This window comes from Neophocaena asiaeorientalis, unplaced genomic scaffold (assembly GCF_003031525.2).
Source record: "Neophocaena asiaeorientalis asiaeorientalis breed wild unplaced genomic scaffold, Neophocaena_asiaeorientalis_V1.1 scaffold150, whole genome shotgun sequence".
Lineage (NCBI taxonomy): Eukaryota > Metazoa > Chordata > Mammalia > Artiodactyla > Phocoenidae > Neophocaena > Neophocaena asiaeorientalis.
The window spans coordinates 15854378-15873217 of record NW_020176571.1 but is presented as its reverse complement, the minus strand read 5'-3'; the positions used below and the strand labels follow the sequence as shown (position 1 = coordinate 15873217).

The 18840-nt window shown below is 37.6% G+C and overlaps 1 protein-coding gene across 1 annotated transcript in view; it reads right to left on the bottom strand.

Moving 5' to 3' along the window:
* Positions 1–18840, bottom strand: part of PDE3A (phosphodiesterase 3A) — a 303987-nt gene that overhangs the window by 56843 nt on the left and 228304 nt on the right. The window contains exon 3 of the mRNA XM_024733371.1: positions 465–722. Coding sequence (XP_024589139.1) covers positions 465–722 — 258 coding nt within the window. The remainder of the gene's footprint in view (positions 1–464; positions 723–18840) is intronic.

Sequence of the window (18840 nt, the reverse complement as noted above, 5' to 3'; positions counted from 1 at the left end):
AGTTCAAAACTTGTTGGGTTTGGGAAAGACATGAGGATACTACGAAGGCTACCATACTAAGAAATCAAAGAGCAAAGGAATCTTGTGTTTCAGAAGGCAATGCATTTTAAACAGAATCCACAAGAGTGGGAGCAGGGATTTTTGCTGTTTTTTTTAAAATTTTTTATCACCACTATATACCAGAACAAATCCTGGTATAGAGAAGAAAAAAATTTCTTGAACGTCTGAGTAAAAAGAGGTAATGCAAAAAGGTAAATTTTTTTCATTACAGAAAGCTATCACGTGTAAGGATGGAAGTCTTTGCGTTTACATTAGCATTACTTTGGCCACCATGACTGACAGACACATCTTTGGGGAGTCACTGATATGAATCTCCATGTGGGTTTGGGGTGATAAGAAAGAGGCCCAGGAGACAGTGGGAAGAAACAGTTTCACCCTTTCAGGAGCATGTCATTCATACCTACCTTGGGAATAGCCAGCTTGTCTTTTTCAGAGCTTTCTTCAGAATCAGAGCAGGTATAGTTTTCACTGAAGGAAGCGACGGGGTTCACTCTGGGCTTGTGAATGGCCTGGATGGTGAGCTGCGTGCTGAGAAGGTTGCTCACTGCCCTCAGGGACGTGCACACGTTGGGGGGCAGAGAAGGGTCTGCCAGGAGGTCGGTGATGAGACCGTGTGCCTCACCCATCACGGCAATATCCACAGTGATACTGGTTCCTGGAGACTGAGACACCAAACACAGGAGGTCGGGTGAGAAAGGCCTGAGGTTGGAGGCACAGGGAGGGAAACTGGGCTTTTTCTGAAACGTAGACTGAAGTGACACTAGGGTTGCAGTAAAGTAACATTCAAATCACATTTCTGTTTCAAATTTTGCCAACATTTGCCGTGGCTTTTGCCAGTTTTGTGTTCAGGGCACATTTTTACTGTTAGAACCTATGGAGGCACTTTGAAGAGATACAAAGATAAGCACCAGTTTTTAAAAAATAGAAAGTTTCAGGAAACAACAAAAAAATTCATATTGATCACTCCTAATGAAGAGCTCAACATTTTAATGTATATTATTTAGAAAGTGTCCATTGATAGATGAATGGAAAAAGATGTTTTTTATATACACACAAACACACACACACACATATACACCCAAAATGGAATACTACTCAGCCATAAAAAAGAAATTTCATTTTGAAAAGCAACACTAATATAGTATAAAATTTTAACTTTAGTAATATTCTAGTGTGATATTTGAGCTGGGTGTGTGACAATTATTCAACTAATATTAGAGATAAGCACAAAAAGCAACTCAACTTGTTGTTCAGATTCACAAATTGTCCCTCTTCTTGTGGTTGGTAAGAACAGAAATTTCAGTTCTGGAATTCCGTGGCACATCTGGCGTATTCTGCCAAACTACCTATCAGATTCAGAGTTACTACTCTATATTTGCTAAAGAAATGAAGAGCATTAGAAACAGAGGACAGGATCGTTCCTCACCCTGCTGGTCAGGCAGGAACGTAGGCGGGAAGATGTGGGAATAAGGGAGAGCATGGGCAGGGTCAAGGTTAAGAAAGTAGGTGAAGCTTAAAGACGGCAGGCCGATGACTGTTAATACTGGAATGCTACCACAGTATGAGGCACGAGGAACCCACGGAACTGTAAACTGAATAACACGGTGATTGGCGTGAGGTTCTGGAACTTGGCTACTTACATCCCAGTCATGACTTCCTGACCCTACCACTTTCTAGCTGATTGATTTGGCAAGTTAGTAAGCTCTCGGTGCTGTGACTTCTCCATCTGTAAAATGGATGTAGTAGAGTACCAACCTCAGAAGGTAATGATAAGAAGTAAAAGGGAGATTATAGGTAAAGCACTTACTGTTGTGCTGTACGCGAACAATTATAAGTGTTCAATAATGATAATGATATAAATACTAGAAATAATAATTCTGGAGTTTTTCAATAAGAGGCTATTAGAGATTTGGCTATGTATTTGGGAGAAAATAAAGTTTAATCATTCTTTCACAACAGACTTAAAAATAAACTCCTGAGAGATGAAAAATTTTATAATCTTGGGATTAGGAAGACCGTTAAAAATAATATAAATGGCATAAACTGTCAAGAAAACATCTAACAGATCTGACTAAATGAAGACATAAACTTCTCATAAGCAAATATGCCATAAGCAAAGGTAAAAAACAAATAGTCCATGAGAAAATATCTGCCACCCAGAGAAGATAAAACATATGCAAATAAAAGGCCTTTAAAAAAAATCAATAAAAGATAAACTTGGGAAAAGGAAATGAATATACAATTCAAACAAAATTTAATAATCAAATATACAAAAGCTACTTGCCTCCTGAATATTTAAGACACAAACTAAAGTAATAAAAAAAAATGTTTACTGGGCTTCCCTGGTGGCACAGTGGTTGAGAGTCCGCCTGCCGATGCAGGGGACACGGGTTCGTGTCCCGGTCCGGGAAGATCCCGCATGCCGCGGAGCGGCTGGGCCTGTGAGCCATGGCCGCTGAGCCTGTGCGTCCGGAGCCTGTGCTCCGTAACGGGAGAGGCCACAACAGTGAGAGGCACGCATACCGCAAAAAAAAAAAAAAAAGTTTACTTATTAAATTGCAAAATAATAAAAGACTGCTAGCGCCGAGTATTAGTAATGGTTTGGGGAAATGAGCAGTGAGTAAAAACTAAGCCAATATTATTGCAAAGAAATTCTTGCTGAGTCTATCTATTTATAGTTTAAATGTATATATCCTATAATGTAGCAAGACAATGTAGACATCTAGTCCAAAGACAAACTACATATATACAAAAATATAAAGATAAGGTCACAAAGGATACTGCAATGCTCTGATAACAATCAAAGAATGTGGCCATAAATGCATCATCAACAGAGAAACTTTAAAAAAGTTATATTACAAATAGACTATAAAGTATAATGCACTTATTTAAAAGATTTGGATAGGTCTATAAATGTTTATTTGGAAGAATATTCATAAAATATTGTTTTATTTTTATAAAGTATGTCACAGAAAAAGTGAACATATATTTTTTGCAATCAGAAAAATACGACAATTATGAAAACACCCAACATCTGTGAAGGTATCTAGTCTTATAATAACTATAAGCAAGGATAAATTATTCTGTAAAGCTATCATATAGAAATTATGTCTTTTCGTACTAGAATAATAAGAGTAGCAATTATAATAATGGTGGATAATAATGGTGACAGCTGGTATTTATTCAGCACAGTGTACAAGGTAGGTACTCTTATTACATTTATTTTTATTAGTCAGAAGTAACTTGCCAAGACTTCCCAGTGGCGCAGTGGTTAAGAATCCACCTGCCAATGCAAGGGACACAGATTCGAGCCCTGGTCCAGGAAGATTCCACATGCCACGTAGCAACTAAGCCCATGTGCCACAACTACTGAGCCTGTGCTCTAGAGCCCGCGAGCAACAACTACTGAGCCCGCGAGCCACAACTACTGAAGCCCACGTGCCTAGGGCCCGTGCTCCACAACAAGAGAAGCCACCGCAATGAGAAGCCCACGCCCCACAACGAAGAGCAGCCCCCGCTTGCCGCAAATAGAGAAAGCCCGCGCGCAGCAACGAAGACCCAACACAGCCAAAAAAATAAATTAATTAAAAAGAAAATAACTTGCCAAATAACTGAGTCAAAAATAACTCAGAATCAGATAGCTAGAGCATGGAAACGTCAGGCTGCAAACACAAATACATACGCTATTTCCACAGCTCAAGAGCTGAACTAGCAGGTTGAAATAAATACTGAATGTTTTCATTGTACGTTACTAAATATATCTGTAATTATTTAATGCTTTATTTAACCATTGTGCCATGTTTTTCTCTCTTTGTAGGTTTAAATATCTTCCATGAACCAACATGAAAATTTAAGTGTAATATTAATAGCTTTAGGATATATAATTATGTGTATTTCACATTTTTATTTACATTGTTAACTTAAAAAATATTTGTGAGAAATGCCAGTCAATTAGGTTAACATTCCCTTTTAGAAACGTATTTTCAAGTGCATCTCTAATTATGATGCTTCTGAAAAACTCACCCAGTGTGATCTTATGAAATAGTAATATTTATTCCTACCCATGTTGTTCTAATAATCTTAAACTAGTACATTACTGTACTATTTCCCTAAAAAAATAAATTTTAAGTCAAACTTCGTACCCAGGACATAAAATTTTAAGATTTTTGACAATAAAATTAACAGTTTATGTTCTAATAGTTAATAGATTTTCTCAAAATGGTCTCAGTACATAAAACTTACAAATCTGAAGAAAAAGTAGAACGTGCTCATTGACAATCATAATTACATTTTAAAATAAATTATTGGTGAGAAAACAAATGCATCTTATAATTCTCTAATTTTGTCTTTTTTTTTAAGTAATGGATGTATTTCTTATATACTCAGAAAAAAACAAATAACTAAAAATTTAAAAGTAACTTTAAAATAGAAACAGAACTGAAAACTCATCCGTGTAAGCCAATGTTAGTGTTACATAAGAACTTAGAAAACAAGCACATTATGTAATTCAATGTTATTTATACTGTCTGTAGCTTTTGTGAAAGCGAAGGTCTTCAAGTGAAAAAAGAAAAGCAATACTCAGGTCAAGCTGATTTGCTTTGTAGTGCAACAGAAACTAACACGGTATTGTGAAGCAATTACACTCCAATAAAGATCTATTTAAAAAAAAGCATATTACCCGTATTGGAATTGGCTAAGAAACCAAACACTTCAACTATTGGAAAAGTCTCCCTACTGTTATAAAGTCAGGTCTTTGTTTTATTAGTTTTACGATTTAAAAATTAAAATTGTGTAACAATTCAAAGTTGTATCACGCATAAGAAGTTATCATCAGTTTTTGACTCAAATAATGAAAGGCTTCAATGAGGCATGAAATCTAAAACCAACAATCAGATTTGTTTGCCACAAACTTGCCAAGGCTAACCACACACGAAATGATGAAAGACTGAAAGATAGATGGGCTGCTGTTTCAATAAACAGCAGGCAAATTATAAAGACCCAGGGAATCACCATAAAGGAATTTCAGGGGAGAGGGGCTTAGGAATTTCGGTAGTGTTTTTTCATCACATGATACAAAATATGAAACAACACAGAGTGACTCACACAGAGGGTATTTCCACACCTATTCAGCTTTCAAAATAATATAATTCAATTTCTAGGTATACCAAATAACACTCGGAAAAAAATTTCATTTAACTGGTGAAATCTTAGCTAGTGATAATAAACACTAAAGGTTAAGTTTATATTAAAGCTACTTTAAAGGAAAGTCTTAAGCGAACAGCCTGAAATCATCTTTGAGTGCAATAACCAACTCTACTGAGCATAAAACCACAGTTGAGTCTTTTTACGGTGCATATAATCAATCGAATCTTTTCCTTGAAAAGCAATAAAAAACATTTTACTTTGCAGGCTCTCCTTATAATGGAAATACTTATATTTAGCATTTAGGAAAATGCAAGTATAATTTCCTGGGCACTATTTAAATGACACCCAAATGTGGATTGCCACCTCTAAACTGAAAATCTGGAATTTAAGTATGATAAACAGTGGAATAAAGTGCAGTTTTATATATCAAGCCCAAAATAACTGATTCTTTTGGTAAATCCACCACTTTGCAAAGCAACCCGTTCTTTCAGCATCTTCCTTTCCCCCCTTTATCTTCTTCCAGTCTACTTCACCATCTCCAGGATGTCCTATGCAATGCTGGTTGCTATGGTAACAATCTAGCTTGCTTCCAAGTTACTTTACTCAACATGAACCGAGGGCCAAGAAAATCTGGAGTCAGAGATAAGTTAAGGAAACAATAACAAATACACTTAGAAACAACATTAGATGTAACTCCTAGACTGGGCATGTATCAATTCAATTATAGAAATTCTGTTTTTACTGTCACTACTTCTGTGGTAAAACTTTGAAATTACAGTTGTGGTATGATAAAGGGGGAAAGCTTTGCAAATGTGTAGGGGTCAGAAAAAACTTGCACTCTATAAAGGGCATCTAAATTTCTAAACCACCATAAGCTGCAAATTATGAAAAATTTAGCAAATAAATCTATGTGGTCAAACGACTACTAAGAATGTAAAACAAAATTATATATCTTTAAAGAACGTGACAGATTATTTACTGTGGCACTGTGTTTGGGTTTCTATCAACATATTGTTCAGAAATGGAGAATTTCTAAAAGAAAAATATCATTAAGAAGTCTTACGAAATAACTACTGGAACAAGGTAAATGAAAACAAAGAAGTAAACAAACATCATTTCACTCCAAGAAAGTGAAAGTGCCCAAGTGGGAAATCAGAAAGGGTTTGGGAAAGTTGATGTCAACAGCAATTACCGATTCAAAATGATTACGGAGATTATCTGGTATAGAGGGTGGGGTGAAGATAAGGCATGCAATTCTTGACAACTTTTTTGGGGGGACAGCACCAGTATAGTCACGTTCTAGCTCTTCTCCCTATGCATTTTGAAGCAAGGATTAAACTGATAACTTAATGAAATAGGTTAAATACATCCCTGCCCACGGGCAGAAGATGTAATAATTCTCAAGTCTTCAGACTTAGTGAATCATTTGATGTGTCACTTGCTTTGGACATTAATTTATTCTAACTGGAGGAAAAGAATTGGAAGCAGCACAAAAGCCTCTCTTCATAATTCTACATGAAACTCAAAGATAGATTATAAACGCAAAAGCGCTAGAACTGATATAATTATCTCCATAACCTAGTTGAGGTGGTTTATCCCACAAATTAGGCCACTTTTTTTTGTTGTTCAGTATTTTAAGTTTTATGATGGTTTCCAAAACCAACCATGGCTTTCCTCTAGGCGATACTGTATCAGTTGGAGCCCTCGGGCCCTGCCCCTGCAAAATCAGAGAACTCGCCTTTATCTTTCTAAGATCCCTCCCAATTCTGTAAGCCTAAAGCATTTCTTTACATAACATACATACACACACAAACATCAAAGAAGAATCAAATAATTTTAAAACTTATTTCTTGGCTCATTAAGAATTTTAAATTTTTAAAAAAGATTTTGATTTATTTACTTTTAAATTTTATTTTACTGAAGTGTAGTTGACCTATAACGTTGCATTAATTTCTGCTGTACAGCAAAGTGATTCAGAGATATATATAAACTCTTTTTCATATTCTTTTCCATTATGGTTTATAATAGGATATTGAATGTAGTTCCCTGTGCTATACAGACATAAAAAACCTTTTAAAATTATTATGTAGACTTCGAAAAGTCCTTGTTTCACCAATTGCTAATCTTACTCAAGCTTCACCTTCTAACTTATTATTGACTCACTGATGGCTGTTTCCCTCCTATGGTAAAATGTCTAATGTACACCAAGTACTTATGGGGAATAGACTATTTTCTAGAACTTCCACTCCTAACAGTTGAGTTGCACATTTGCCAAGTGTCAGTTTTGTTTGGTCCTAAATCTGTTTAGGCCAGTTGCAACTATCACTGTAACTTACATATGCTAATAAAATATCTATAAACCAGTGATATGTGAGTAAACAATGGAACAGTTTCTTTAAAAACTAAGTTGAATAATTTTAAAGACTTCATAAACAGACTCATAAAGATGAGGCCCCGACAATGATTTCTGTTAAATTAAGTAGGAGTGATATAACTGTAAAGATTCAAGAAGAAAATGATAAAGTGCCTGAAAGATTTTCAACTCAGAACGCTTCCAAATGGCTGTCATTTCTACTGTAAAACAAACAAACAAACAAACAAAAACAAAGCAAAACAAAACCAACCCTGAAGCTCGTAGTCATATACCATGAAGTATGGGTGTGCTGCATGTAACATAACTTGGAACTCTAATCAATATAGTGAAAATATACCCAAAGAGAAACATTCTTGTCTCTTCATCACAAATGTGTGAAATCTACATATTCATATGTATCAAGTTAAAATATCAACATATTGCTAGAGCTACGGAAAATATGTTGTATTTTTATGATTCTCTGCTTTAAAAACTTTTAAAATTAACAGATCACTACTGATTAAGAGGGCTCCATACTACTTTAAACCCAACACATTCTTTCACTTGAAATGAGACATAATATAATAGCTACATTAAAGCTATGCACTACCACTCCTGGAACAAGGGATAAGAAGTGAAGTTTGGTTTATGAACTAACACGTGATGTACAAATAGGCACAAGTGTATATTTTCATCATGTATGTAATTTGGGAGGTCGTATATGTGAGAAGTTGGAAGCGAAGGTATAACAAATTGGGATATAAGAGAGGAAGTTTTATTCATTCATCAATATCAAATTTTTATTTTATGAGGTAGTATGTGGGGCCTTTAAGAACACAGGATCTAGAGCCAGACTGCCGGTGTTCAAATTTCAGATCTGGTGAGAACTGGGGAAAGTCACTTATCTCCTTAGCTCCTGTTTTCTCATCTCTAAAAAAGGGCAATAATAATGCCTCCTGTATAGTATTATTAATGATTCAATGGGATCAGGCACATAAAGACCTCAGTAGAGTGCTTGGCCTCCAGTACATGTTTGAAAAATATTATATAGCACCACCATCATCATTATTATTGCATTGAAAACGATTATGTGCAAAAAGGGCTGTATATGTATGTGTGTGTTTGTCTACTACATACACTGGGTCAGTAGTTTCTTTATAAATGAAGACAGCATAGAGATATCATTTCTCTACTGACAAAACAAACCAACAAATGCAAAAACTTAGTTTCACTTTTTATTCTAGGTAAATATAGTCATAAAGATTGTATCCCCTACTCCTATATACTCAGGGTAGTTCTGAGATTAATTTTAGGCTCTTAGAAAGTAATTGCACAGAAGTCCTGGTTTCAGTTAATATGGTTGACTGCACTGGTAGGATTTATAACACACTACGTGAAAGGAATTCTAAAAGCAGACATCTTAGCTCCATTGTTGGAAGTCTTTTCTTTTTCTTTCTTTCTATTTAGTCATCTTGGGAGACACCCTGGGAGGCAAACACGACATGGGAAGAACATTCTCAGGGTGAAAAGGGAATTGGGATAAGGGAGGAATAAACAGTGTAAGGGATGACACATAAAAGGAGTCACTGGGACTTTTCTTACCCAGCTTTGGTCCTAATGCTGGGAAAAGATGCCTGATAGGCTTTGGGAAGCTGTGTCATCCTATTTCTCTAAAGCAGTTTTCCACCCCTTGCCCTCCAAATCTTTCTCTCTGATACCAGGAAGCAGTCTCTTAGTCTAAATTCATTTAGAAGATGAGCTGGATTCAATAAATGATCTTTGGTGCATTACTGGGTCTGACCTCAGAGCCAGCAGAATTGCATATGTGTTTATACTTTCATAGGACCCATTTATAATTTTAGACTTGAAGTTGGTTGGGAAATTTTTGAAAAATGAAATCATGTGAAAATTTTGCAGTAACTCATTGTAGGCTGAACCTTGGCTAAATGTCATCCTAAGGAAGCAGATGTTTGCTTATTTTAATTTTCTGGCAGGGAATATGAGTTGACCTTTGGATTTTCTCCTTAAGATAATATGTATGTACAGTAGGAGGAAAACATACAGGGCCCTTCATCAAACTGCTTTCTAAAAACATCTCAGTTGGTCGGGACTCATTTGAGATGTGAGACACAGCAAACTCCAGCAGTTACCAGAATTCTTAACCTCCTTCTCTTTTGATGGTCAGAGAACATTCCATGTCACCAAATAGGATGTAGTACATGGCCTTGTGTCCTTATATATTTCCCTACATTCTGTCTGCAAATAAGCCCCAGAGCGTTAAAATTGTCCCTCTGTTTATGTTTTCTAAGATCTTCCAGACACTAGCAAATTCACCCAACAACCTCAAAAATAACAACTATCACAGAATACTGTTTTATTATTTAGGAAATAAAACATACTTATGAAATCGCTTACTCAAGGAAGCACCCATATCTCTGAGAAGATAACCTTAGCTGCCTTTGACTTCCAGGCTGGTTCTCTCTGTTTCTTCTAATTATAAAAAGATGAGGTGGCTGGAAAAGCTAGGAGGAATTCAGGTAATACTGTTCCTGGGACTGCTCACGCAAATGAACTGGGAAGGCTTGGTTAAGTGTAAGTTGCTATGTAAATAAAAAGCATGATTATTTCTGTTAGTGGAAGAAACTGGATTCTCTGATTGAGCACAAGCTTGTAAATATTACAGAAAAAAATCAGAGTCTCTGAAATAAGTATGAACTCCTAAAGGTGATGAATTCTGATGGTCTTTTGTTTGTTGAATTTTAAGAATTGCTGTTAAACTTGAACTTGAGGTTTCTGTTTGCTTAGCCTAGAAACAATTTCGGTGAACAACAGATGGCAGTATTCTGCCTTTAAAAAAGAACTCCAGTTGTCTGAACATCTTTTTGAATGAGTGCTCTTCCCTCATTAACAGACACAGTTTAGTTTCTTTTTTCATACAAAAAAAGAAAACACAAAAACTAAAACCAAAACAAAACACAAAAACCTTACATAAGACTATTGGTAGAAAGTAATAAAAAAATCTTAAATTGTGTTATATCTCTCAGGATCATTGTTAAAGTGAAACTGGAACTACATCCTTAATAATTTTTGTCTCAATTACAAACATTTTGGCTCTGTTACCTTTCTCCATTTTTATAAGCTACCCAAGGCAAACATGACCCATTTTCATACACAATTTGATATAAATTTTTCCACGTGTAATTCTCTACTATGATTAAAAGATTCCTAAAACTAAACCATCAAAATGCACATTTAACGCAAGGGTCTTGTGAGGCTTCACTGGCATTTTCTTTATCTCCACTGTGTTATCACCAGATTCTTTGCCACCTCGTGTGCAGTGGGCACTTACTCGATGCTGCCGATTTGCTTCCACTACTGTTGACCTGGGAGATCTTCCCCTGTACTCTTGCAGTAGCATCCACTCTGGTTGCCATATGAATGCCTGTTGAGGCACTCCTGTACTTCATCCACTGGAAGCACCAAAACCAAAAACAGCCAGCTGAAAAACCCTGGGAGCTGTAACTTCCGAGAAACCTTCCATCTCTGAGCAGTTCTCACATGTAGTCAGAGAACCTCTCTCACTGTATTTCCGACAGTTTTCCGTTCAGCTTTTTAGGCACTCAGTGACATGAGGAATGAGTTAAGTCATAAGTAGCATTCTCCAAACCTCTCAAGATAAGTAAATTTCCTCTCTCCAGTTCTATGTCTTAAAGAAATATAGAGACAAACAAATTATATTGTCCAAGGTATTTCCTTAAAACAAATAACTGAATTTTCTTGAAGCCATCCTAAAACATTTAACCTTCTAGTACAATTTCATGTTCTAATCTTAAAGTTAAATAAAATATCGAGAATTGTTAGACTGTAATACTGAAATCGTGAATAAAAATTATATTCAACAAACGGATTCTGGAATAACTACTATCCAGAAAATAATGAAACTGCTGAAGAGAAGTAATAGTACTGATCAAAAGAAGCAACTCTACATTTTTCTATAATCTGCCACATGTATGAAAAGAGTAAGTACAGGATCGAGGTATATGGATTAATATTTTCTGGAAAAGACAAAAAGCTTAAAAGGACTGGAGGGAGAAAGAGAATGGCCTTTTGGGGACCTGCAGTGAAGGTCAGAGTGCTTCAGGTTGAAAAGCATGTCGTCTGTGAACAGCATGCTGACTATCGTTAATAATACTGTATTGTATATTTGAAAGTTGCTAAGATAGTAGATCTTAAAAGTTTTCATCACAGGAAAATAAATTTGTTAATTACATATCGTGATGGATGTTAACTCCACTAGCTGTGGTGATCATTTAGCAACATACACAAATATCGAACGTTATACACCTGAAACTAATGTAATGTTATGTGTCGATTATATCTAAATTTATTTAAAAAAAGAAGAAAAGGGTGTGTCTGGAGAGATTTGAGGGAATATATCAAGACAGGAAGATGAGCCGAATTCAAGAGCTTTGATGAGCTACTAAAGGCCATGAGAAACCCTGCAGGGTGGTGATGTTATCGGTATGTATAAAGTAAGAAGTTATGCTGATTTTCAGGCTTTGGGCTTGGGCAGATGGGCAGCTAAGAATATTTCCCCAAGTTATTGGAGAAGAAAGAAGCTTTGGTGTGGATGTCGAGATACACATCTTTGAGTAACTATGTGATGTTCACAGGACGATTCCAGTTGCACTTCAGGAGGGATACCTGAACTGGAAATACGCATTAGGGTATTGACGCCATAGACACGGCCATTTCCATAGCACTGCCGTGGGAGTGTATAAGGAGAAAGAGAAGTGGACCGAGGGCAGAGCCATAATCAATATCAACTTTTAAGGGCCGGGGGGAGAGAAACCCACAAAGAAAAATGAGAAGGAACAACTGAAAACTAAGAGTGTAGGGTCAAACGGGCCAAGGGAATGCTTTTGTCAAGAGGGGAGGAGTGGTCAGCGGAGACCGATGAATTTGAGAAATTAATAAATTTTGGAAAATATCCATTAGTTTAGTGTCTGGAAAGTCACTCATGACATTGGAGAGAACAGTCTCAGTGAAGTACTGAGGTTACGAGTCACACTGCAATCAACGGAGCAAGGAAAGGAAGATATGAAAATGAAGACAATGTAGGCAACTCTTCAGTGAAAACCAGCTGCACAATGGAAGACAGAGATCTGTCTGCATCTAGAGGGAAAACAGGTTCTAAAGAGCTGGTGAGCAAGTGAGCAGGCAAAAATGTTGAAGCGGGGAGAGTCCTACTAGTGTGAGGGGTTTAAAATGCAGTAAACACAATGGGATGATAAATGGATCAAGGTGCAAGAGAAGAAAGCAAAGGATGGGGGGACTAACCTTTCACCATAGGGCATCTTTCTCATGGTGACAGTGAGAGAGAAGAACGTTGGTAGACTTGCAGGTGAGAAGTTGGAGTTCTTACCCTTTGGCTTTTATTTACTCTGTAAATTAGTCCTGAGTCCCTGGTTGAGAAAGTAAATCAGGCAATGTTGGGGTCAGAGGTGCAAAAGAGAACGAAGAATGTTTTGAAAGAGGAATGAGAAGGAGCTGGCTAGATTCTCTGGCGATCCTGAAGGTCCAGCTGAGTTTGGAGACCATGGATTCCAATATGTTTTCTGTGTACTTTCCAGGGTTGCTTGGCATGAAGTTTTATATGAAAAGGCGATGAACTGAAAACAGGAAGGGTCTGCCAGATGGGAAAGAAAGATTGGACAATCGGACTGGAGATCCTGGTGAGGTAGAAGAACAGGTGCAGGGTAGGTGAGAGAGCAGAAAAGCTTGAAGAAGCATCGCATCGGAACGTGGGGTGGTGTGTTTGCGTGAGAAAGATGGATGCAGGATTCCATGAGCGCGCTAGTCTCTCAGGCAGGGAAGGTTTCTGCTTTCTATTAGCAGAAAATAAGGTTGAAAAGGAAAGATGAGGCTAGATTTCAGATGCTGATGAATGAAAAGCAAAGTTTTCTACTTCTGTCAGTTGGCAACTGAGTGATGAAAGACGTCTGAGAAGGAAAATGATGTAATCCAAGAGTGCACAGGGCTTGAGGAGGGTGAAGTTGTGGCACAGAGGGAGGCAGATTTGACCGAGGCTGCCACAATAACCACCGTGCAGAAACTGGGACACTTGCGGCATGCATAACCAGGAAGGGAAGGGTAAGTAAGAGTAACATCAAGGAGAATCAGTTGCCCTTGTAATGTGATTGGATACTGGGACCTGAAAAATTGCAATCTATTTGTTCCTGTAATAGTTGTCTTTACTCTGTCCACAATATTCTCTCAGTTCCTTCTTCCAGAAATTTCTTCAAGTGCCCCTGCCCTCACAAAACAAAATGTGGATAGTTCACTTGTGAATGTAAAAGCCCATATTGGGTCTGACCAATTATCTTTTAAAAAGTTTGCTTTTGGATTTATTATGGTAGTAACCCTTCACAATGTTAAACAACCAAGGGGGTGAGTGGATACTCTTAAGACCCCAAATTATTTTAATACAGCACTAAACACTTCATAAATGTATTTTAAAAACTCAATACATTTCAGTTTCTACAACTAATCAAAGATACCATCAATTAAGTAATAAGGCTTACAAAGTTATAAATAGATCAAATGTTAAAACACTTGTAAATCAAGTTTTTTGGAGCTTAGAATGCATTTTTCTAGAGAAATAATACTATTGTATAGACTAATCCTAGGTTAGCTCACCAAAGTTTATACAACCACTTAATAATAGATATGACAGCATTTTTTCTTTGTTCATTGCAAATGCACTCTCTTTCAATTACATTGCGATATTTTTAGAGACAAAATACATTTTATCAATGGTGTGATTCTACAAACAAATGCTGGAGAGGGTATGCAGAAAAGGAATCCTTCTTGCACTGTTGGTGGGAATGTAAATTGATACAGCCACTATGGAGAACAGTATGGAGGTTCCTTAAAAAACTAGAAATAGGGCTTCCCTGGTGGCGCAGTGGTTGAGAGTCCGCCTGCCGATGCAGGGGACACGGGTTCATGCCCCGGTCCGGGAGGATCCCACGTGCCGCGGAGCGGCTGGGCCCGTGAGCCATGGCCGCTGAGCCTGCGCGTCTGGAGCCTGTGCTCCGCAACGGGAGAGGCCACAGCAGTGACAGGCCCGCGTACCGCAAAAAAAAAAAAACAAAAAAACTAGAAATAGAACTACCATATGACCCAGCAATCCCACTACTGGGCATATACCCAGAGAAAACCATAATTCAAAAAGACACATGCACTCCAATGTTCATTGCAGCACTATTTACAATAGCCAGGACATGGAAACAACCTAAACATCCATCAACAGAGGAATGAGTAATGAAGATGTTGTCCATATATACAATGGAATATTACTCAGCCATAAAAAGGAACGAAATTGGGTCATTCGTAGAGATATGGATGGACCTAGAGACCGTCATACAGAGTGAAGTAAATCACAAAGAGGAAAACAAGTATCGTATATTAATGCATACATGTGGAACCTGAAAAAATTGGTAATAGACAACCTTATTTACAAAGCAGAAATAGAGACACAGACATAGAGAACAAACATATGGATACCAAGGGGGGAGGCGGAGGGTGGGATGAATTGGGAGATTGGGATTGACACATATACACTATTTTTTTTTTCACGGAAATGTACATTCTTATTCTTTTATTTTTTTAAATATCTTTATTGGAGTATAATTGCTTTACAATGGTGTGTTAGTTTCTGCTTTATAACAAAGTGAATCAGCTATACATATACATATATCCCCATATCTCCTCCCTCTTGCGTCTCCCCCTCCCCCTCCCTATCCCACCCCTCTAGGTGGTCACAAAGCACCGAGCTGATCTCCCTGTGCTATGTGGCTGCTTCCCACTAGCTATCTATTTTACATTTAATAGTGTATATATGTCCATGCCACTCTCTCACTTCACCCAGCTTACCCTTTCCCCTCCCTGTGTCCTCAAGTCCATTCTCTACATCTGTGTCTTTATTCCTGTCCTGCCCCTGGGTTCTTCAGAACCTTTTTTTCTTTTTTTTTTTTTTTGGATTCCATATATATGTGTTAGCGTATGGTATTTGTTTTTCTCTTTCTGACTTACTTCATTCTGTATGACAGACTCGAAGTCCATCCACCTCACTACAAATAACTCAATTTCATTTCTTTTTATGGATATATATATTATTGATACTATGTGTAAGATAGATAACTAGTGAGAACCTACTGTTCTCACAGGGAACTCTACTCAATGCTCTGTGGTGACCTAAATGGGAAGGAAATCCAAAAAAGAGGGGATATATATATACAAATAGCTGATTCACTTTTCTGTACAGTAAAAACTAACAGAACATTGTAAAACAACTATACTCCAATAAAATTTTTTTTAAAAAAAGGAGTATAGAGGCACTGGGATACAGGCATTTCTGCCTCATTTATTCAACGAATATTAATTGAACATCTACTGGGTACCTGATACTGTCCACACCCTAGGGCTACGGAGATGAATAGGTCTGGGCTGCTGCCCTCAAGCAACTTCCCGTCTAGTGGAAGACGTTCAGGGGGCTGAAAGGGATCAGAGGATAAAAGAGGAAACTGGGGGAACCCCGTGGATGTATCACCACTGCCTCTGGTTATTAGGAGAGTGAAAGAAGTTGTTTCTCAACATGCAAATAGGTCTCAAAACATCCGACCATGTGGCTTTTTCCATACAGACTGAAAATGGCTGCCCTGAACTGAGTCGCCATTCTCATCCATATCTCCCCCACAAGTAGGATTAAAAAAAATAAAGAAATTCTCCAGAGAAGACAAGCATGAGAGGGAAGAGGAACTGGTTACAAAGATACTCATCACTCAAATACAGAAACCACTGATTTCTGGGCATTTCCCTCAAAATCTTCAGACCTCGGAACTCTCATAGCTCCAGTACCCAAGTCTCAAGTAGGAAACATGGATTTCAGGCCTCATCAGCTTCCCATCCCCCAGTAAACAGTAGGAAACCTGAAGCCCCCTTGCCTCTTAGAGGACTTGAGGGTCTCTTCCTGCTAACTGGTTTTAAGGGGTGGGGTGAGCTGATCGGTGAATAATTTGGCATATAGAGAAGATTTGTGTAAACTATTACAAGCTTATAATATCACTTCTTGATTTTCCAGAAGGCAACTCACAACTCTAAAAATTACATTATTAAGGGAGTGACTTTCAAAAAGTTTGAAACTAGTGCACAAAAGGTTAAGTAACTTGCCCAAAGTTACACAGGTAGTAAGTGGCAGAGGTGGAATTCCAATCCAGGAAGTCTGAACCTATACTATTAATCAAATCGCTAAGCTGCCCATCAGTATTTTGGGTAACTGTTCCTACGTACGGCTATCTACTTTTGACGATACGAAAGTATCTTTGTCAATTTGCAACACACTGCTAGCTGTGCAAATTCTTCCTTCAATTAATTACCAACTTAGGTTCTCGTTATCAAGGGGAACTTATTAACGTCATCAGCAAACTCCAAGAATTCCTGGTATACTCCCTTCCTACACATCTTTTTTGAAAATCAAATGAGACTCTTCCCAGAACTAAGTCTTAGGGAAGACTCCACTATTAATAATTTTCCACCAAGAAAAATGCCATTTATTCTTTTTCCCCGTTTCTCCCACTTAAGCCAGATCTCTTATAATATTTGCTTCTGGAAGGAAAAACTAGTGGGCTTTTGTGGAGACTTCTCTCGCTAATAGAAAAGCATCTGTCTTCATTTTCCTTTTAGGTGGTAATGAAAATAAAATTTTGTAATGTATCTGTCTACAAGTCTGGGTTAATTACTTCAGTTTAAGAAACTGGTTTTAGTTATAATCTGATTATATTCAGAATGTTATGAGACATTCGGATAATAAATATGATTATCTTTGGGTCAGCAGATCCCAGTAACTCACCAAGATATTTCACAGGCAGAGATTGGGCAGGATTATAAAGATTTTCTATGAGAAGCGTTTCAAAACGATACCTTCTCCCTCACGTTTAGCAACAATGTGTTCCTGAGTCAAGGAGGAAATCAGGCAAGAAAATAAGGCATTTGGTCATAAGTTGAGTCACTCAGCATTTATGTCACAGATTTGTTTTCTTCCTTGTGGACATAATTGCGAGTTCAGTCAATGCTCCCATATGCCATGAGTATAGCAATAACAGCATACTTACGACGTACAAATGACTAACAATTTGTTGCGATTCAGGGCAGATTTTTTAAGACAGATCTATGCAAAGAAGACAGAATGACTGCAGGAATGATCTTTTAAGATTACAATCTTGTGAGACTAATAAAACTGCTGATTAAAAATGTGGGCTAACTTCTTTTTCTGGGGATCAAGAGGAAGGATCCAGGGAGAAGCTGCTAGTGAATTCCTCCTCTTTGGCTATCATTTCAGTTCATTTTAGTTTCACGTCATCTTAAAACAAGCAGATGAGAATGGAAGTATGGTACAAGAGCTCTAATTAGGATATCCCATAGAAACAAATAAGCAAAGTGTTATTAAAGCGAACACAGAACGGAAGCAATGAACACTTTCACATGCTGATTCTGATGGCAAACTGAAGACGAAAATTATTAATACAGAGTGAGGTCTAACTAAAAATAGCTTCAAACTGTCTTTCTTCTGGTTTCAATATTTCTAACGAAGAATTTTAACGTATTATAGTGTCTTTATCAACAGCCACACTCTAGAGAAGATTACAAGAGCTTCTCAGATGCCCATCAAGCAGGTCTTGTGACTGTTGAATCAATCAACAGACTTGCCAGCAACTCTAGGGACTCTTGTAGCACTTTGACATCAAGGAGGAGATGTCCAGAGACCTGAGAAATGCCTCAATTCTGAGCTCTCTTCCAACCACATGTGGTGGATGTTGCGACGACTCTCGACTCTCTGTACCATGGTGATTCCACCCCCGAAGGGCAGGAATTTGGTCAAGGATGGGTAGCCCTAAGTCGACGTGAGTCAATGAGACATGAGAGGAACTTTGCTTAGCGCTTCTGGGAAAGGAAATCCTGTCTCTCCAGAAGGAAGCATTGCTGCTGCCAGCAGCCATCTTTGGGTTGTAAGTGGAACCAGTTTGGGGATGGAGCCAATAGTATAACAGTAGCAAAGTGGAGAGAATTAGAAAACCTAGGTCCATCACACAACAGTATTAAGCCATGAATTCACTAATCCTGATCTGGCCTGCTTACTGCAAGAGACAATAATACTTCTTTATTACTACAGCTAGTCTGAATAAAGATTTCTTTTTTTTTTTTTTTTTTTTTTTTTTGGG